The sequence below is a fragment of the Salvia miltiorrhiza genome, chromosome 8, assembly GCF_028751815.1.
Source record: "Salvia miltiorrhiza cultivar Shanhuang (shh) chromosome 8, IMPLAD_Smil_shh, whole genome shotgun sequence".
NCBI lineage: Eukaryota > Viridiplantae > Streptophyta > Magnoliopsida > Lamiales > Lamiaceae > Salvia > Salvia miltiorrhiza.
The window spans coordinates 53,947,775-53,970,139 of record NC_080394.1 but is presented as its reverse complement, the minus strand read 5'-3'; the positions used below and the strand labels follow the sequence as shown (position 1 = coordinate 53,970,139).

Below are 22,365 nucleotides of genomic sequence, written 5' to 3'. Positions count from 1 at the left end.
CACCGACGCAAGTGATTTCTGGTGGGCAGCAGTGCTTACAAAGATCACTCCTTATGGAGAAGAACCTTGCAGATACTGTAGCGGTCTTTTCTCCGACGACGAAGCTGTGCGATGGCACATCAACGAGAAGGAATTCTTTGCAGTGCGAAAGGCGTTTAAAAAATGGCCGCTTTTCTTACTTGCTAAGAAATTTGTTTTGAAAGTAGATAACACTAACGTTAAAGCTTTCTTAACAAAAAAGATTGAATCTAAGCCTGAAAAATCTAGATTGCTTAGATGGCAAGCCGAATGTCAATATTATGATTATGATATTGTCGTTTTGAAATCTGATCAGAATGTTCTTGCAGATTTCCTTACAAGGGATGGAGCTCCCTGAAGCGGAGGCCATCGAGGCAATACAGGGGCAGCTCTTTGAAAGTCTAGAGCTGCTACAACAAGAGTGGCACAGATGTGTGCTGCATACTAAACAAGCAGGAAAGATACAAGCGGCTGACGAAGCCAAAGTATCTAGCCAAATCGATGTCTGTTTCATGAAGATGTTCAATCTTCAGGAAGCAACTGAAAAGCCGCTCTTGCGCGCAGTCCGTGAAAATCGGGCTAAAGCAATGCTTTCCGTACAGGGCGGATTACCTGTAGCAGGGGATTCAAGTACCCCTAGCCCAAGTCCTGAGAGAATGGCTTCACAGCCGGACGCTCGAGGAAAAGATGTTGTTAAGGGGTCACTCCCTGAATCAACATGTCAACCCTCCACCTCTGGGGTAAAAGAGGGAGAGATCAGCCTTAGGCCCATGACAGGCCAAGTTAAGGTTGATACTAATCTTATTATTTCTTCTCCTTCTTGGCAGAATTATCAAGACAGGTGGGAGAAACTTCTTACGAGAAGGGGCATTAATCCGGGAAATTGCCGGGTTGATGTTGCAGGAAAATATCCAAGGGTTTGGTTCACGCCAGGAGCCAATCCAAACGATGTTAAAGAATGGTATGAATTTGGGGCATTAGCTTCAGTTTATACCACTTCCCCGGCATTCACCGAAATCAAGGGTCTACCCAAATGGATCCAGAAAACGGTGTTCGACACATGGGAGAACAACGAGTCCCTAAAAAGGGGAGATGTTCTGGAATTGTACTTCTTCAGTGCAGCTCCAGAGCCAGTGGGCAAAGGAGTCTACGAAGCCTTCCATTTCATCAAGCTTCGGAGACCAGATACAGGAGCCTTGAACCGGATCAAAGTTCCTGAGTTTAATGCCGCAATCGTCTCAACATTCACGGAGGATCAAATCTCCACGAGGCGAGCATGGGGGCTATGGGTCTGTCTCACAGAGATGGACAAAATGAAGTCCAGATTTAAGTTCTTTCAGAGCTCAGATCTGGGAACGTTCCTAGTCAACACAATGACAGGAACCACAACTCAGTTTGCCGAACAATCTTTCGAGAACAAGAGGCAAACTATCTGGGGAAACAAGATAGCGGGGAGCAAGGAGACTCGCCGCAAATTCTGCAATATGGCTCATGTAAGCCATTGGATCGAAAGAGTCTGCGACCAATGTTCGTTGCAGAAAGAACCTGAATTCGGCAAAGGTTTCCTCCCGAAACCTGACAGAAGGAGGTTCCGGTCTGATGAGCACGACGAACGTCAGACTCCAAAGGGAAGAACTCCTCGGGCACCAAAAAGTAAGGTGGCCGACAAAGCAATGTGAATCATGTGATTCACAGCGAGGATCGCACCCACAAAAGAAACGACAAAAGTGGGTGGATGAACAGGAGGACCACTCACCAAAAGCTCCAGGACAAAAGTGGGTGGAGAGAAAAGCAGCCGGCCCCTACCAGCATTATCACAAGACGATAAGGCAAGGGTCCAGCATCATGTGATGCCACTAACCAGTGTCGGCAATCAAGGCCGACAGAAGAAGGTGAATGTCATACTCAAGCAAGTTGGCCACGAAGATGGAATCCGAGGCCACCAACCGAGCAATAATAGAGGGACTCAAACCTCTATATAAACACAAGTGCTGGGGAGAAGAAGATGATCGAAAAATTCACAACATTTTCACACACCACTTCCTCTCTCTAGAATTATCTTTGTAATTTTAAATTTTGTTTTCAAAGTTTTTTGTTTTAGTCTTAATTCCTTTTTATGTACACAAGGATTAGCTACTATGAGTAGCTAAAACAAGTTAGTCTCCTCCATTGGGGAGTTTTTATGAAATAAAATTAATTATTATATAATTCCTCTATAAACACTTAGTTTTTGTCCAACTATTCCGGTTTAGTAAAAATATTTTCTTTTCATTTTTCAACAAAATATTTGGAGTCGACACACAGTGAAGGAGGGAAACTGATTCCTGAAGGTGACCATTCGGCGAAAGCCGGAACACAGTGAAGGGAGAAGGTTGCAACCATCACTTGCGAGTGTGTGGTTGGACGAAGGCCGAGGAGGCAAGAAGTCCGTAAAACGCGATTAAAGCTCCGGAAGGTGACCCGTCGACAAAAGGTATACTGTTGATTTATGATTTGAATTATTTAGAAGTTGTACGGAAGCATGTTGGGCCTGATTATGTCTTAATTGAATTATGATAATTTGAACATAAAATGGTTTAATGATGGATTTGTTGAGGATTTGTTGAGGGGTAGTTTTGGCATGAATGATGAGTTGGATATGGTTGATAGGGGTTTTGTGAAAGTGGGTATTTTTGATAGATAAGTTATGAAGGTGGGTATTTTAAATTTTGACCCTTAGATTAAATCTATGAAATATTGACTTTAAAGTCTTCTTTTTCCTAGTCTTAATTGTAGCTAGGGGTGTCAAAACGGGATGCGGGTATCGGGTTACCCGTCCCGTACCCGATACCCGCAATAAACGGGAACCGGGTCGGGATCGGGAATCATGATGTGAAATTTCGCGGGTATCGGGTATACCCGTCGGGTACCAGGTATACCCGGATACCCGCATCTAATATTAACATAATGTAAATTTTATATTTTTATTAATTTTTAATAATAGTAATTAGTAAAACTAAAATTTTTACCCTAATATTTTCACTTTCACAGTGAACAGTACACAGACGACAGACGTGAGTTTCTACCCTTCCCAACTCCCAAATCTTCCACCGCCGTCCCTATGCGGCTCTGCCTACCTTTGAGATGAATGATATAACAAATTAACAATAATGGTGTATGCTCTAAAATTAATCTTCATATTGATATATAATATATATACTGATATTGACATACTGTATACGAGAAAAATGAGAATCAAAAAATGAGAATCAATACTTCAAGTTCAAGTCTTCAATTAGCCGAGAATCAAGAAATGAGAATCAATACTTCAAGTCTTCAATTAGCCTCTAATTAATCGAAAAAAATAAATAAATTAAAAACAGGCGGGTAGGCGGGTACCCTAATACCCGCGTCGGGTACCCGCGCCGGGTATTAGGGTACCCGACGGTGGAGGCGGGACGGGTATCGGGTGGGAGTTTCGCCAAAAAGTCGGGGTCGGGTACCCGCAATTTTCGGGTAGGGTACCCGACCCGCCCCGAATAGACACCCCTAATTGTAGCTAACGTCCCAACAATTCCGAAGGAATTGAATAAGGGACTACCTTCTCTGTAGCTAGTAGCTAGGAAGCTATGAGCTATGATGCTAGGAAGTTACTAAAGATCTATAACCATTCTGAAAGCTAAAATCTAAAAAATACTCATCTTTAAAAAAATATACGAATTATACATTCAATTATGACTTTTTTTTACCCTTATGTCGAGCATTAGTGTATTTTACACTGATGCTTAATCGACCACTGATATGCTCGATTGGTAATCAACAAATGTTAAGTATTGGTACATTTTCTAAGAATGCTCGACTACTAAATAACTATTATCACTAATGCTCGATCGCAAAGGCCGAACATGTACTCTCTCCGTCCCACGAATATTGATGCAATTTACTTTTTCGGTCGTCCCATGAATCTTGAAGCATTTCTAAATATGGTAAGAATTAGCCAAAAAATAAGGGTTTTAACACTACAAAAAAACGCGTATTTACCGGCGAAAATTACCGGCGGCGATTTTTCCGTCGGTACTTAACGGTGGCACGACGGCGGCATTCCAGGCGACCCGAACTTTCGAAATTACCGGCCACTTACCAACGGCAAACTCGCCGCCGGTAATTAGCGACGGCGACGCCGTCGGTAAGTTTTAAAATTACAATAAAACTTTAATTTAACACTATTACCAACGGCGATGATGCCGCCGCTAATTAGCGGCGGCAATTGCCGTCGGTAATGTCTAATTATAGGGCACGCATAACCTTCTTTTTTCACTTTTGCGCAGAACAGAAACTCCCCCCCCCACCCCGCCGCTTCGCCCCTGCTGCTGCCTGCTGCTTCCACCAGCCGACCACCGCCGCCGACCCCGCCGCTGACCGCCGCCGTGCCCAGCCGCCCAGGTAACTCTCTTTCTCTTTCTCTCTCTCTAGATCTCATTTTAATTATATATATATAATTTTTTAATTTTGACTTATATTCTTTATTTTAGTTCGACGATTTCGTTTCGCCGCTTTCTTCACGACACCCGCCGGAAACCACCACCGTACGCTTCTCTTATTTAATTATTTATTTAATTATTTATGAATTTATTTATGTATTTATATGTTAATTAAATAGATTTATTTGTTATATATAGTTAATAATTAATTTATAATTGGCTTTGTTTAAAAATAAATTATATGAAGCATGATTAATTTTAAATTATATTAATCAATTAGTATATGTTGTTAGTTTAATTTTAAATTATGAAGCATGATTAATTTTAAATTATATTAATTTTAATCAATTAGTTTAAGTTGTTTGTTAGAATAATTTATATATGTTGGATAATTTTGTTAAATTAAATGTTAGGTGCTATGTGTTTATGAAATGTTATGTTATTATATATATTGTGGGATAGATTTAATCAATTTCTTAAGGATCTTCTCCCTTTGGGATAGAAATTGATTATTTCTTAAAGATCTTCTCCCAACAAATGATTGTTTTTAATTTAATTACCCTGATTTTTATTGCTTTTATTTGTATTGTATTATTGCTTCGACATTGGGGGGCCGGGTAGACCTAGTATAGGCTTAGTAAATTAGGACCACTATGGTCACTATAGTTGCTGGTAGAGTCGAGCACTTGGTAGTTAGGATAGTGGGGTTATGCTGTCGAAATTTTGTTAGATTTCAAGTAATTTATTATACTCCCTCTGTCCCGCCCAAGATGCTACATATTCTTTTTCGGGTCGTCCCAACGAAGATGCTACATTTCTATATTTGGCAAAAATAAGGAATTTTAAACACTTGATTAACACTAATTAAGTCTTTCTTTATTACATTCTCTCTCATACTTTATAACTTTATTACCTTCTCTTTCTTACTTTATCACTTTCTATCTCCTACTTTATCACTTTATTATAACATACTTAAAACAAACATTAATATACAACTCCTTAAATCCCGTGCCGAAAAGTAAATGTAGCGTCTTGGCCGGAACGGAGGGAGTATTTTATTTGTTTTTTTCAATTAGAATTTGCAAGAATGAGTGATAATCGTATGTGGATGTACGCGAGATACAATGATCGTACTGCATTTGAAACGAGGCTTGAGTTTTTCCTTGAGTGGGCGAGAAATCAAACGGCGTACACAGATGGACAAGGTAACATTAGGTGCCCGTGTAAGAAGTGCAAGAATCAAGCGTATTTAGATGTACCTACGGTCAAAAAACATGTTAGTAGGCGTGGATTTGTCCTGAATTACAAAGTTTGGGTTTCTCACGGGGAAGCACCGCTGTTTATGCCGAGAGAACATGCTATAATGAATGAGGATGATGGATTATACAATAACTACGAAAGGATTGTGCATGACCATGCTGGACCTAGTAATTATCAAGATCCTCCAAATCTGGAGCAGCCGCCCAATAATGACGCTCAACAGATTTATAACATGTTGGATGCAGCGGATACTCCATTGTACGCAGGATGTGACACGTACACACAATTAAGCTGGATGACTCAATTCATGAGCATAAAGACTGAAAGCCACATGTCAGAGAGGACTTACAATCAGATGTCTTCGATGATGAAAGCTGCTTTACCAGAGGGTAACAACTGTCCAGAAGACTTCTATAGTACGAAAAGAAATCTACGTGGTTTGGGTTTGCCAGTAGAGAAGATCGATTGCTGTGTTAATAACTGCATGTTGTATTGGGGGGAAACTAGTGAGCTACATAGTTGTATGTTCTGTGACCAATCACGATATAAGGACAGCTTGCGTGCATCTGGGAGTCGCCGAAAGAAACAAGTGCCCGCCAAACAGATGCACTATTTTCCCTTGACGCCCCGATTGCAGAGATTGTTTACATCTCCTGCAACTGCTGAACATATGCGGTGGCATGCGACCTCCACAGACGATGGGATAATGCGCTACCCGGCCGACTCTCCGGCATGGAAACATTTGAATTCAGTCTTTCCTGGATTCGCCGAGGAGATCAGAAATGTGAGATTGGGCCTCTCTACAGATGGTTTTGCCCCATTTGCACAATCAGGGCGTCAATATTCTTCTTGGCCAGTTATTGTCACGCCGTATAACTTGCCTCCGTGGTTGTGCATGAAAGAACAATTCATGTTCCTCACAGTCCTCGTGCCTGGCACATCAAACCCAAAGATGAAGTTGGACGTTTTCTTACAGCCACTGATACAAGAGTTAAAATCTCTTTGGGAGGTTGGTGTGAACACTTACGACATATCGTTGAAGCAAAATTTCCAGATGCGAGCAGCTCTGATATGGACTATCAGTGATTTTTCAGCGTACGCTATGTTGTCTGGGTGGGGTACAACTGGGAAATTGGCATGTCCACATTGCATGGAGAATACAAAAGCATTCACTTTGCCGATGAGTGGAAAACAATCGTGGTTTGATAATCATCGGAAGTTCTTACCTCCTAACCATGTGTTTAGGAGAAACAAAACTTCATTCTTGAGGAATAAGACATGCAATGTTGGTCCACCAGAACAAAGATCAGGAATACAAATCTTGAATCAAATCGAGGGGTTAGGCTTCGTGAAGGTTACCGAAGACTTCGATGGCAGGAACGCTCAACTCGCCAAATATCAAGATGTAGGGTGGAAAAAGAAAAGCATATTTTGGGATCTACCCTATTGGAGACATCTTTTGATTCGACATAATCTGGATGGCATGCACATTGAGAAAAATGTGTTTGATAACGTGTTTAATACTGTCCTGAATGTGAAGGGGAAGACAAAAGATACAGAAAAATTCAGAGAAGAATTGAACACCTTCTGCAAGCGGAAAGAGTTGAAGAAAGTGGATGGAACCCGAGGGTATCCGAAAGCATGTTATACGCTTGACAGGGAAGAGAAGAAGATCTTACTTCAATGGATCAAGAGTCTTAAGTTTCCCGATGGGTACGTGTCAAATATTAGTAGATGCGTTGACATGAACGCCCTGAAGATGCACAACATGAAAAGTCACGACTGTCACGTGTTCATGCAAATCCTTCTGCCTGTTGCCTTTAAAGAACTTCTTCCTAAGAATATTTGGGAGGCAATTACAGAGTTAAGTTTCTTCTTCAGAGAATTAACATCCCGCAACGTGGCCATATATGACATGAGAATACTGAGTGAGAAGATAGCTGTTACTCTTTGCAAACTTGAGTGTATCTTCCCTCCTAGTTTATTTGATTCAATGGAGCACCTACCAGTTCATTTGGCAGATGAGGCACGATTGGCTGGTCCAGTGCAATATCGGTGGATGTATCCTTTTGAACGATATTTGAGGACATTAAAAAAGCATATAAAAAACAAAGCCAAGGTTGATGGGTCCATCGCTAATGCATACTTACTTGCAGAAATGTCAACCTTCTCTTCGTTTTACTTTGAAGATCAAATATCTACAAAGTGGATAACTTTGCCTCGCAATATTGAGATGCCCGTTGCTGAAAATGATGATCCTCTTTGTCTCGCCATATTCAAACCTATTGGGCGTTCACTTGGCCGAGGGACGAAGAGATACATGGATGAGCGCGAATACATGGCTGCACACATGTATATTTTGAGCAATTGTGCAGAGGTTGCAGAGACATATAGCAAGTGAGTATTCTCGTTCAATTTATGTATAAGAAGTATTCATCATATATAAGTGTTAACATATAACTTTTTCTTTGTATCCAAGGATCTTTGAGGAGGAAAAACGATATGCAAATCCTTACATGACTGATACAGAGTTTGAGGTCGCGTTTCACAACGAGTTTATTGTGTGGTTTAGCCATTACGTAAGAGACGATAAATTTATGTTAAATATACATTTACTTACTCTAAAATTGGCTAGCAAACTTAAATGATATTTGTGTGAAACGGGTTTGTCGTCCTTGTAACGACGAGTTGAACCCTTATATTAGGTCGCTTGCAGCGGGACCATTAAGGGAGATTGAAACATACTCCGGCTATTTCGTGAATGGCTATAGATTTCACACAACTGATCATGATAGAGAGAGTGCGACTGTGAACAGTGGCGTTTGCATAAAAGGCTCGGTCTATGGTAGTGATAGAGATGTGCTAGACTTTTATGGGCGTCTGCAAGAGGTTTGCGTGCTGGAGTATCTGGGGTATCCAATTAAGCAGACAGTCTTGTTCAACTGTGAATGGTTTGACTTGTCGGCTCATGGAACTTCTATTGATACAGACTTCAAGTTAGTTTCATTGAACCACACACGAAGATATAAGAAGTTTGATCCCTTTGTTTTGGCGAGTCAGGTAGTTCAAGTGTTTTACTGTCCCTATCCCAGTACGAACCAATCAAAGAAAAATTGGTGGTCGGCATGCAAAGTCAACGCAAGATCAAAGGTTGAAGTGTCTACTGCAGCATCAACATCAACATTAGATCAACCATTTCAAGAAGAAGTGGTTACTATTATGTCTACTCACACAAGTGTAGGCATTGAACAACCACTTCTTCTTCATTCCCTCGGTGGAGTCGTTGAGATTGAAGATGACGATGAATCAGAAGACGATGATCCCCCGTTGACATCTAACGATAATGATGATGATAGTAGTGATGATTATGAATAAATGTAAATGCACATTTTGGTTGAATTTGATTGCAAATTTGTTATGTTTGTTAGTTACTGTTAATGTTATGTTTGGCTATATATTTGTTAATGTAATTGATTGCAACAGGTATCATGTCTACCCAACGAGGTTTATTGGGATTTATGAGGCGATCTGGCGGTAATGCGCCAGAAGCTACTGCAGATACATCTGATGGGTCCGGGACGCATATTTCTGGGACTCCCGAGACTCCCCAGGCTTCTAGTAGTTCACGGGCTAGAAGGCCTAGGGGCCCTACAGCTACCGCTATCAGAGAGAGAGAGGTTAAGGCACCTGATGGGAGGACGGTATTTCAGAGGCATCCTACGACTGGGTAAGTATTTTAGTTTAAATTACTGTTTCTCATACACCATGATTAAGTGATAAAATTACTTGTACACAGTGTTTTGTTGGAGCCCACTGGCCTGTCCAAAGCTTGCACGCGCACATTTAAGATGTTTGATAACTCAGGCGGGTACACATGGAAGTTGACGCCCCCGGCGATGAAGGATACATTTTTTGGTGAATTACAGGTACAATTAAATTTATAGTACATATAAATATATCATATTAAATTATTAAAATGTTTGATATTAAATTAATTCTCTTTCTTTCAACAGAAAGAGTTTCAGTGGCAGCCCGAGGATAAGCGTGACGTGAGGAAAATGTGGGAGAAAAACGCCCGCAAAAGGTACTCCGACATGATGAGCGACTACAAGAAAGAGCTCAAGCAGTGTACTCGCCAAGGGAGAGAGATGTCTAGACCCGTCTGGATGACTCCCGATTTTTGGACTGGACTCCAGGATTACTGGCAGCGTCCCGAGGTTGAGGCTGTTTCAGATCGAGCACGTGCCAACCGGATGTCCGAGCCTGATGGGGAGGGTACAGGGATCAGTAGGCACGTGGGCGGGTCTCAGTCGACTCGTATCCTGCAGCAGTATATGGTATGTAATTAACAAATAATTAAGTTCATATATATATATATATATATATATATATATATATATATATAAATATATATAATTTCTTGACTAATATAACTTATTTATCTTATATAAATGCATCTACAGAGTTTGGAGCCTGATTTTCCCCAGGATTCACCGAACTATGCCACCTTCCTCCGCCTCCACATGTACCCCGACGGAAGTTATACGTCTCCGAGAGATGCAGGAATTGACGTAAGTGTTTAAGTTTATTCAAATATCCAGTGAATGTATTTATTTTCTAACAATTATGCATTGTTATGTATGAATTAGGCCAAGGTTCATCAAGTGGCCGCTGCCACAGGACGACAGAACCGGCTAGACGAGGTGTATTTGGAGGTGGTGCATCCGGATAGGTCACGGATCTACGGCGTCGGGAGTGCCGGGCAGAGTCAGGCTAGTAGGGGGTCTATCCGCAGCACGGACACTTCTGCGATGTCTCAGCAGCTTTATGAGACACGGATCTAGGGATGGCAATCGGGTACGACGGGTACGGATAGTGACTATCCATACCCATACCCACGAACTAAATGGATAGTGGTTGCTACCCACGAAACTATCCATGGATATCAAATGGTATCCAAACCCGCTATCCGCGGATACCCGCTACCCGTCGGGTATCCGCGAAACCCGCTATCCGACGGATACCCGCTATCCGCCGGATACCCACTATCCGCCGGATACCTACGAAATAGAATTTAAATATAAATTTACAACAAATTTAATAGAAAAAAAAATCAACACAAGTAGCATAGTTCAAATCCACAAAGAACAATGTTTAAATTCAAATTCACAAAGAACAATGTCTATAATTGCTCGACAGTGGAAATAGAACCCTCTTCATTGAACTCTTCTTCTTCATCTTCAAGACAAGTCCAAAAGCTTCCATTCTTTCCTTGACCTATGAAATAAGCAAATATTTACATTAGATATATGAAATAAAAGATTAATTATAATTATAAATTTACATACCTTCAAGTTGATTTCGTAGCCAATTTTGAGTACACATTAATGCTTTGGTTTGAGACGACTGCGGTGCTCAATATTAAACTTTGGGCCTTATTGTTTAGGCCTATTTTAAAATATAAAATACTAGCCCATAATCTCAAAATATGTATTTAAAGCCCATATTTTATAAAATTTTTTGTGGATATTTGACGGGTAATTGACGGGTACTTTTCGCGGGTAAACGGGTTTCGCGGGTATGGATAGTAAGTATCCAAACCCATACCCACGAACTAAATGGATAGTGAATTGTACCCACGAAACTATCCGTGGATATCAAATGGTATCCAAACCCACCCTAATGGGTTCGGGTTTTTGCGGATATCCACTACCCGCGGGTAGATTGCCATCCCTACACGGATCTCCACGCTGGAGGAGCGATTGGCGGCAGAGCAAGCACAACGCCAACAGATGGAGGAGCGCATGGCAGCAAAGCAAGCAGCACGCCAAGAGATGCAGGACCGCATGGCTCAATTGGAGACGTTTATGAGGATGTATAATGCTCAGCCACCTCCACCCCATGATGCCGATGATGATGATGATGATGATGATGATGATGATGATGATGCTTAGGACTTTCCGTCTTTTATTACCATGCTAGACTTATATTTATGTTTTCAAACAAAATTACATTTGCACTTTCTTTTCAAATTTATGTTTTATTGAACTATATATTTCAAGTGCTTTAATTATTAAAACTATATATGTTTTATATATTTATGGCAATGATGATGATGATTGCATTTAACATAAACAAATAAATTCAAATCACATTATAATAACCAAATTAAAACACTTTTGGTGTATTAATGTTAAAAAAAATTAATATTTAATTAATAATTAAATATTAATTAAATATTTTACCGACGATAAAAATAAGGACCGAAACGAACTCGATCACTAATTAACAACATATTTCAGGTATTATCTCCACATATTCAAAGATTATAAATATATGAGTGAGTATATAGCATTTAAATGAATTAATAGATGTAGATATATCAATAATACGAGTGTTCTGTACTGGTGACCACTCGAAAAGAATTTCAAAGTTAAGCGTGCTTGACACAGAGCACAAGCAAGATGAGTGACCCACTGGGAAGTCGGGTCACCGACTGGGAAGTTCGTCTAAAGTATGCAATACCGTATAAATACGGAAATAAATTGTGGATATACAATAAAATAAATAAATAAAAAATAAATAAATAAAATAAAATAAAAAAAATAAAACTAAAAAAAATACCGAGGGCAAAACGCCGTCAGTAATTACCGACGGTGTTTTGCCCTCGGTAAAAACCCCGCCCACCTCCGGCGAAGGGCCAGCGGACGGCGGTGGCTTATTACCGACGGCGTTGTGCCGCCGCCAATTAGCGGCGGCAATCGCCGTCGCTAGTTTTCCGGCAGGGGTCCGCCGGATTCCGGTGGCGCATTACCGACGGCAATAATGCCCTCGGTAATTAGCGGCGGTGGTTGCCGCCGCTAATTCTCCGGCATTGCTCCACCGTTTAACGGCGACAATTCCGGCGGCTTTGCCGCCGGTATTGTCGTTGCCGACGAGCCGTTTAGCGGCGGCAGCTTGCCGCCGGCAACACTATTTACCGGCGGCCGTCTTTTTGTACCAACGGCATTTTGCCGTCGGTAATTAACTATTTTTTTGTAGTGTTACTTTATCACTTTTCTACTTTATTACTTACACACTTACCAATCATTTTTCTACTTTATTACCTACACACTTAAAACACTAATTTTCAACTCTTTAATTCACGTGCCGAAAAGAACTACAACAAGATTCGTGGGACGGAGGGAGTATAATATTAATGTATTTACCACAAATATACTAATGCTCGATATATTCGACTCGCAATGATCGAGCATTAGTGCATTTACCGCTAATACTCGACACGCTCGAGTTGAATTCGTCGAGCATATTTAGCAAAGTTCGCGATTTCAGCAAAGTTTGTGATTTAAGTAAGAGCAACTTTGTCATTTTCAAGCTCAAAATGGGTAGTTTTTATAGTGAGTATTTTTTATATTTTGTCTTTGAAAAATGGATAAAAACAACCATTAACCTTAAATATGACAATGAAGCGCAACTCAATTGGTTTAGGTCGGAGATTCGAGTCACCATGGTAGAAATGAGAACCATTAATTATTGATCCTCTTTTTTAAGTGTAAAAAAAAAAACAATTAAGCCTAAATATAAGGTAAAATAGTACGTTGGAAATTTTTGTTTTTCTCATATGCATTAATGCATACCCAAGATATTGAATGGGTATAAAAGATTTCGCCTCTATTTACTATCCTACAAAAATCGCATGCATGGCCAGCTGGGTTATCGTTTTGGTAGGGGTGGATGTCTAGCTAGCTACAACACCAACAATCACGTGTTTATAAATTAAATTATTCAATACTTTAAAGCTATTGTTGCATGCAAGGCTTGTAGGTCATAGATGTAGATTTCTTATAAGTTCAAATTTTCAGTCTAAGATTATAGTGCTAAAAAAATAGTATAAAGATATCATATATGTGAATAAGATTTGTTACATATTATAAATACATGTAATAACCCATAATACGTAATACATGCATGGATGTGTTTATTTTTTTATCCCTCTAAATAGAGAATAATATAATAAAAGTACAAATTTATCATCTAAAATGTGACCACATTTTTATTTCTTATAATAACCCACTATTTTTATTAATTCATTCTTCGTGGCGCGAACTATGTCTCGGTCGGAGCAGATGGGATCCTCTGTCCCACTATTTTGTGTGTACCACTCTTAATTTATCTATTTTATAATTATTTTTTTATAAAAATTAAAAATATTATTATATTATGAACTCTAATTACTCCCTCCGTCCACGAGTCTTGACACGTTTTCCTTTTTGGGTCGTCCCATGAATCTTGACACGTTTCCTTTTTGTGCTTAAGTTAATCTAATAAACACATTTTTTAAAAAAAAGGCAATAGTTGGAAGCAAAACATTTCGCCTCATTTCTGCTTTCCACCCTAGTATTCCGCCTCTCTCTCTCTCTCTCTGAGCAAATCACCACCTTCAATTGCCTCAAACCTCCGACTAACTTCAGTCGCCACCGTCGACGACGGCCGCCCATGGAATCCATGCCGCCTTCGGATGAGAATGGTTGGGTGAATCCTCGTCGACCCTTAAATCGCCCTCCCGTTGATTTAATCCTTGAGAATCTCCGACCTCGACCTCGTAATCCCTCTCCGATCTCCACCTCGAAGTCGGAAGAAACTCCGATCTCCACCTCCAAGACCGAAGAAACTCCGATTTGTATGTTTTCTCCGTATCCCTCTTCGATCTCCACTAATTAATCACCCGAGATATGGCCGTCTCTGCCGCCCCCCACCGCGATGACCGACGAGAGCGGAGGGCTCGCCGGCGGCGAACGGCTCGTCGATGGCAGAGCTCTCTGTAAATCTACCGGTGGATCTCTCAGTAAATCTTTCACCGATCCTTACTGGATTCGTGGTGGATCTTATGGCTGGAGCGCCGATTTCGATTGGGAATCCGACGATGATATGTCTTCGATGGAAAATGAGGAAGACTTGGTGGATCCTTACTTCTTATGGCTGATGTGTGAGTTCGAATTGCTCCAGTGTGCACCCATCTGCCCACTGTACTCTTGCTTTGTCCTAAACCCTTTGCTAAAGTTCGTATACTGCCTCTCTTTGATAACTGTATACTGGTAAGTAGATTAGTGTCAAGAATCAACACCTTTTTCTTTTTAAAACTTAGCTTTCCACTTTGAAGATGAATCACTCCACCATTTTGTCTTTGTTTTTTTGCAGCTTCCCATAGTCGGTGAACAGTTGAACGGGAGATGGAGAATTTCTCGATGGCTTGCTGCTTCTTCCCACGAAGGGGCTTCCCATTCACACTTCCTTCAAGAAGATATTGCACAATTTCATTTCTTTTTGGGGTGGATAGATCCTTGATCACCACCATTTTTGCCTTCTTGAAACTGAAATTGTTGGAGCTCCACTTTGAAGGGAATGCAGCCAGTCCGATTCTTATTTATAGAATATGATTATCATTTTTGGTGGGAAGTTCAAATTTTTTAGCTTTGGAGCCTTAATTATGTATGTTGGCAGACATTCACTTTAATGAAATGAAGTTTTTGATTAGTGTTTCCACTTGTGTCGGATGAATCATCATTTTAGCTGTTTTTTGCTTTTTTTAATTATGTTTGCTGAAATCGTAAAAATAAAAATAAATAAATAGATAACGTAAATTTAATTTAAATTATATTCAGCTAATTAAAAATAATTTTGAAAAAGAAATTAAAAAAGAATTAAAAAAACAAGTCTAATTACCTAATCACTTTATTACCTACACATTAATCTACAACTCCTTAATTCCCGTGCCGAACCCAAACGTGTCAAGACTCGCGGGACGGAGGGAGTAATATTTATCACTAAAAATTAAAATTTTAAAATATTATATACCCTAACTTTGAATTAATGAACCCAAATAATCAATTATTAATTCAAATAAATATAAAAAAAATAATTATAAATCCTAATTGGATGATTGAACCCTTGTTAATTATCTTTTTATAATATTAAAGCATAATATATTAAAATTGAAGAAAACATGATTAAAAATTATAATAAATTAAGAGTGATACACAGTGGTACACACAAAATAGTGGGACAAATGATCTCATCTGCAGTCGGAGGAGGAAGATGATTTCATTTATTAACCCACTATTTGTATTAGATAGACTAATAGGGCTGCCCATAGCCTTGAACAATTTGTTGTGTATAATAGTCGGTCAATTTGTTGGATCGATAATTTTCTACATTAATTGGGAGATATTGTATAAGACGATCATATTGAATAAAACAATAGTGTCTCCCCCTCAAAAAAGAAAAAAAGAGAGAGAGAGCAGAGAAAAGGAAGCAATGGCAGAGGCACTTGTGCAGCCTGCAAAACAGAGGTACGTAGTATAATTTTTTTATGGGATTATGGTAAAAAAAAAATACACAAATTTTAGAAAAAGTTATAATTTTTACCTAAAATTTCAATTAAGCCAAAAAAATACATGAATTTATATTTTAATTGTAATTTTCACATGAGTTTGACTTTCGGCGAAATTAGAGCTTAGTTGACCGTCGAAATTTCACCTGAACTTCTGATGATGAAGAGTATTCAGTAGCTTGAAGATCTAAGAAGGCAAAAATTAATATATTTGACTTAATTTCGACTACCAACTATATAAGCTCTAATTTCGTCGAAAGTCAAACTTAAGTGAAAATTGCAACAAAAATATAAATTCATGTATTTTTTGGCTTAACTGAAATTTTATATGAAAATTACAATTTTTTTTCGAAGTTCGTGTATTTTTTTTGCCATAACCCATTTTATTATTATTATTTAAATTGTTTTCCTTCTTCAGGTATGCATTGGTGACAGGAGCAAACAAAGGAATCGGATTCCAAATCTGCAAGCAGTTAGCATCCAAAGGAATCTTGGTGATTTTAGGATCAAGAGATGAAAAGAGAGGCATTGAAGCTCAACAAAAGCTTAAACAATTCCATAAAAATGTGGTTTTTCATCAACTAGATGTTGTCGATCCTGCTAGCATTGCTGCTGTTTTTGAGTTCATCAAATCGAGATTCGGAAGGCTTGACATTCTGGTACGTACCAAAAATGATGAATGTGAGATTGGATTTTTGTAAGAAAAAAGTAAATAAATAAATAAAATTTGGATTGTATGCAGGTGAATAATGCAGGAATTCGTGGGGTAGACTTTGAAGGAGACGTTTCGGTGCTTGAAGAGTATATCTATGACACACTCTTAGCTAATGGAAAGGTTTGTTAATTTCCATAATTTGTACAAACTTTACAATGCATAGAATCAGCAGTTTCAAATTAAATAGGATTATAGATAACAAGAATCATTCTTCAACAGTTTTGACATTAGGATTATAGTCGTTATATCAAGTGTTAAGTAGCAACAGTTTTGACATTCTTCAATTTTTTTTGGTCAGTTCATATGGTTTGTTTTTTGTTTTTTGTTTGTTTTAAAGGAAAAAAAAGCATAATAGGAAAAAGAAAATAATAATATTTTCATACATTAAACAGAGCAAATACACTACAAATAATCTAAAAGAATGAATACTTGATGAGTTAATTGTTTTTATTTGAGAAAGCAATGCTAATTGATGTCGATGTGCACTTATCGATTGATAACGTTGCAAGATGTTCTCGTTATCAATTACTTAGAAAATGTCTTTCTCAATGTACACTACTAAACTTTCATTCATTCGATTGTTGAGAAACTATACTTGAAGGGTTTCTATTATGTTACCCCTCTCTCTTAATTTAATTACATGTTTATACTTGACGAGTTAATTGTTTTTATTTGAGAAAGCAATGCTAATTGATGTCGATGTGCACTTATCGATTGATAACGTTGCAAGATCTTCTCGTTATCAATTACTTAGAAAATGTCTTTCTCAATGTACACTACTAAACTTTCATTCATTCGATTGTTGAGAAACTATACTTGATATGGTTTCTATTATGTTACCCCTCTCTCTTAATTTAATTACATGTTTAGAACTAGGAAGCACCGGTATGAATACGATACAATACGAGAACAAAAATGCGTCAATATCCCAAAAATCACAATATGAATATGTTAAAAATACATTTTAGTTTTTTACTATATTTTTTTATAAATGATATTAGTATATATATATCATACAAACTCATTCATAGCCAAATAGAGCAAATAATTAATTCTTAATTAAAAATTAGAAGTCCACAAATCCAAATAAAATATATAAATTTTCCTCAAAAAATAAAATAAAATAAAACATACAAATATTACTAAATAAAGTGTAGTTCCAATTCAATGCACACTAACAAACTACCAAGTCATGAAATCTTGCTCTTCCTCATCCTCCTCCCGATCTGGTATATCATTATTGCCCTCTTCATTAAATACGTATTTTGCGCGTATTGGTATTTTTTTATATTAATACTTGTACGCTAGGCATAACAACGTACCGGTGCTTCATAGATTTAGGGTGTGTTCTCTTTGGTTGTAAATTTATCATGGAAAAATGAGGGATAAACACAATTTCACCCTTTAAATCTTTTCAATCTTTTTCCTCATTTCCTACTTGACCCTTAATCATTCCTCATTTTCACTACAAATGAGGGATAATATTATCCCTCCTTTGTAATGAAAATGAGGAATAAGTAAGGGTCAAGTAGGAAATGAGGGAAAAGTTATGAAGGATTTAAAGGGTAAAATTTTGATTATCCCTCATTTTCCAATGATAATTTTACAATCAAAGAGAACGCACCCTTAGAAGAAAAAACCATTAAACATTGGGGTTGGCTATACCTCCGCCACGGGCAAATGCACCCCTAACGTTTATAACGAAAATATGCATTGCAGCCACAAGCATTTCATCCGAAGGCAGGTGGAAAGTTCGTCGAGACATTGAAGGGCGCGGAAGAGTGCATTCAGACAAACATCTACGGCGTAAAGAGAGTAACAGAAGCCCTCATTCCTCTGCTGCAACTCTCTCATTCACCAACAATTGTCAATGTCTCTTCCTCATTAGGAAGTTTAGTGGTAAATATCTTCTCACTTCATTTTGGCCTAATAATCCTAATACAGTAACAATGATCATATATATTTGCAGCATCTGCCTAATGAATGGGCAAAGGGAGTGTTGAGCAGCAAAGACAGCCTAACAGAAGAGAGAGTAGATGAAGTTATGCAGCAATTTCTCAGCAACTTCAAAGAGGGGAAACTGGAAGAGAATCAATGGCCTTCTCACCTTGCAGCCTACAAAGTGTCGAAGGCAGCTCTCAACGCGTATACTTGGCTTGCAGCGAAGAGATACCCGCGTTTCTGCATCAATTCTGTGTGTCCTGGTTTTGCTAGAACATATATTACCTTCAATTGTGGTCCACTAAGTGAAGCCGAAGCTGCTGAAGCTCCGGTGAAGCTAGCGTTGCTGGCTCATGGAAGGGTGTCGGGCTCTTTCTTCCTAAGAGATGAAGCATTGTCTTTGTAATGGACAATCACTTCATATACTATTGTTACATATCAATTAATCAATTAAAAGATGTATGTGAAACAAACACAGAGAAGGCCTTTTTTATATGTATACTAATAGTTGTGTTTGTATGATTTGTAGGCAGCTTTCATGTTTGGCTTATTACATGCACTATTTCTTACCAAACTACTTTGATAGTTAACTGCATATCTTTATGGTTTATATTTACGTATGATTTATACTCCCTCCGTCCCATAAAAACATACATAGTTTTTGTCCAGATTTGAAAGGTCAAGATCTATATATTCACACATCTCACCCTTAGATTATAGGGTAAAAATCTCCTTTTACGCCATTTAGAGCCTCTACATCTCAAATAAGAGGAAGACCTATTTCACAATGTTCATATGAAGATAGAATTGAAAAAATAATATAGATAAAAATAATATTGTTAAAGGAATGAAAAACAATGTTTTTAACACTAAAGAAGCGGATATAGCCGAGTCAGAAATGGATTTTCCAATATAATGATTTTAGAAACAAAAATTGATATGGTTTTCAGCCAGCAGTGCGGGAAATATTGTGGCCTGCTGGAGAACTTATGCGGCAATTATTTTCTTATTTTACCGTTGAGCTATGTAAATGTATCTTACTTTGTATCTTGTCTAAATTCATTCTCTCCTTTGTATATATAAGAGAGATCGAATAGAATAGCTAGATGCAGAGATAAGAGAGAGTGTGAAAATAAGAAGTGATATATCAACTAGATAGAAATTATTGATGTATGGTGTTAGATAGTTGTGTTTTTCGTAGTTGTAGATTGTAATATGTTGTAATCATTTATCTTCTTGGATTGATAGTGGAGTTTTGTTGATATACCTATGCCTATGGACGTAGATTCATCGTGAATCGAACCACGTAAATCTTCTTTTCTTGTTTCTTGTAATAAAGGGAACAATATTAAATTTTTGACTGAGGGATGCTAAAATTGAAATTTTTTGAAAAAATACTCTTTCCGTCCATAAAAATTGTATGGTGGAATGAAGGGCAAATATTCTAATAAAATGACTGAGAGATATATATTTTTTTTAGCGTAAAATAGATTCCACCAAGAATAGTTGTTTTTGTCTTTTAGTGTTGTTGGATCCACAAAAATAGAAAAAGTAAGGATAATTTTTTTATAAATATTAAATATTAATAAAATATAAAATACAAAAATATTAATAAAATAAAAATTTTTAGTGTGCGTGTGTTGGCTAAGCGGTAAGGGATTGAGGTCAAAAGTCTTGAATTTGAGTCCCTTATGGCTCGGACTTTAAATTCTTTTATTTAATATTATTAATTTATGAAGAAAAAAAAATTACTTCCTCCGTCTGCGATATCGTTTCCACATTTGTCATTTCGGTCCGTCCGTGATATCGTTTCCACTTCCATTTATAGAAGTAAGGTCCATGAACTTCCACTCATAATAATAGTGGGACCCAAATTCCACTCACTACAATATTCACTACTACTACTACTACTATCCACCACATTTCTTAAAATCCGCATCGTCCACAACGTGGAAATGATATCGCTGACAGATAAAGTATAAAATTAAAGTAAACAGTTGCGGTTGTTGGTGCTCCCCTGCCACAGCCGCCCATGCGGATAATGGTTGTGCAGTAGTGCTAAATTATTACTCCCCCCGTCCCTGAAATAAGTTCATATTTTTTCTTTTTGGAACGTCCCCCAAATAAGTTCATCTTTCTTTCTTTCCATTTTTGGACAACTACCCCACTACTAATAATACTTTATTTATTCTTACTTTTCACTTTTTCACCACTCTCAATACTAATTATAACACTTTTTCACATTTTCACAACTCTCAATACTAATTATAACATATTTTTCTCCACTATCAATACACTTTACCATTTTTCCTTAAAACCCGTGATGTCCCCAAAGATGAACTTATTTTGGGGACGGAGGGAGTACTATATATTACGAGCAGAGACTGTTTTCATGAAATTAATTTGCTGTTTTTTCCTTCCGGTGATTATGGAAAATTAATTTTGAGTATTATTATATCAATACTTTGACGTATTATATAATGTATAGATATTGAAAACTAAAAAGTATGGGCTCAATTTCAGTTTTATTGGAACTCGAATACGTGATCTTTGACCATAAACTAACCTACTTAGCGGCTAGAGGTTGAAAAAGGGCCGACTCGACTAAATTTTTTTAGGTCTGATGGAATTTTAAATTGAGTTGGATCCGCCCTAAATGATCAAAAGCTCGGGCTGGACCGATCCAGTTATTTTAAACTATAAATAGTGGTCTGCTCCCGATTACACAAGGACGGAGTTTACCCATAATTTTGGTTTATATAGTGATGCTGAAGCCGTGGAAGCTCCGGTGGAGTTGGTGTTATTGTCGGAGGGAGTGTCGTTCGACTCTTTTTGCCGACATGAAATGTTGAATTTGTATAGAATTAATTAATTTGTTATTGTTATTATTGTTGTTGTTGATAAGATATGTTATGCTTGTGAGCTTTGAAGTCGAGAATGAAATAACATAATGTTTTAGGAATGGTAAAATTGTGTGTACGTAAGTGTAATGTGAAAAAATAAAAATAAGAATGAAATTAGATGATATATGGACTTTTTCCTCATCACATAGCTTATAGATCAAACTTGTTTCTATATTTTCATGTAAGATTACCATCAAATATACTATTTTTTTTTTATCAGGAAAAAAAGGCATATTATTGAAAAAGATGAAGGTACCATGCGGTACCAAAAGCAGCTTACAAAAGAGAGCTATAAAGCTTTGATGAACATCATTCCAAAAGGGATGGCTCCCAAGCAAAAAAATCAAAAATCTTGTTCCAACTCCACATTCTAGTCTTAATCTCGATGATCATGCTCTTAAACTTTCACACCTTATCTTCGAATCTACTTTCATTCCTCTTTCTCCAAATCACCCAAATTGTTTTAGATCAAATTAATATGTTTGCCACTTATAGATTATTTTATTATTACTTTTACCTTTTTATATTATTCTAGATCAAACATGTTTGCCATCTATACATTTTTACCTTTTTTACTTTAAAAATATTATATTAAAATATAGCTGTAATGGTGAAACCAGTTAAATCTTTTTTTATTTTAAACCGAATATTTTAAAAAAATCAATTCGTTTTTCTTCT

General features: G+C 37.7%; 2 protein-coding genes across 3 annotated transcripts in view; both read left to right on the top strand.

Annotated features, from left to right (window-relative positions):
* LOC130999144 ((-)-isopiperitenone reductase-like) overlaps positions 1-19,306 on the top strand; it is a 57,228-nt gene extending 37,922 nt beyond the window's left edge. Inside the window, exons 1-5 of one of the 2 annotated variants that reach the window (XM_057924644.1) lie at positions 15,959-16,087; positions 16,547-16,787; positions 16,871-16,963; positions 18,563-18,742; positions 18,813-19,306. In XM_057924644.1, coding sequence (XP_057780627.1) covers positions 16,053-16,087; positions 16,547-16,787; positions 16,871-16,963; positions 18,563-18,742; positions 18,813-19,190 — 927 coding nt within the window. In that variant the 5' untranslated portion in view covers positions 15,959-16,052 and the 3' untranslated portion in view covers positions 19,191-19,306. Of the gene's footprint in view, positions 1-15,958; positions 16,088-16,546; positions 16,788-16,870; positions 16,964-18,562; positions 18,743-18,812 lie in introns of those variants that run through there. The other variant, XM_057924647.1, reaches the window with a different exon arrangement.
* Positions 14,128-15,274, top strand: LOC130999154 (uncharacterized). Its single transcript, XM_057924658.1, has 2 exons — positions 14,128-14,833; positions 14,937-15,274. The coding sequence occupies exons 1-2, from the start codon at positions 14,499-14,501 to the stop codon at positions 14,944-14,946; spliced, it is 345 nt and encodes a 114-aa protein (XP_057780641.1). The 5' UTR covers positions 14,128-14,498; the 3' UTR covers positions 14,947-15,274.
* Positions 19,307-22,365: the final 3,059 nt, after the last annotated feature.

Excerpts from the sequence above, each read along its gene's own strand:
- LOC130999154 (XM_057924658.1), top strand. The coding sequence starts at position 14,499 with ATGACCGACGAGAGCGGAGGGCTCGCCGGCGGCGAACGGCTCGTCGAT.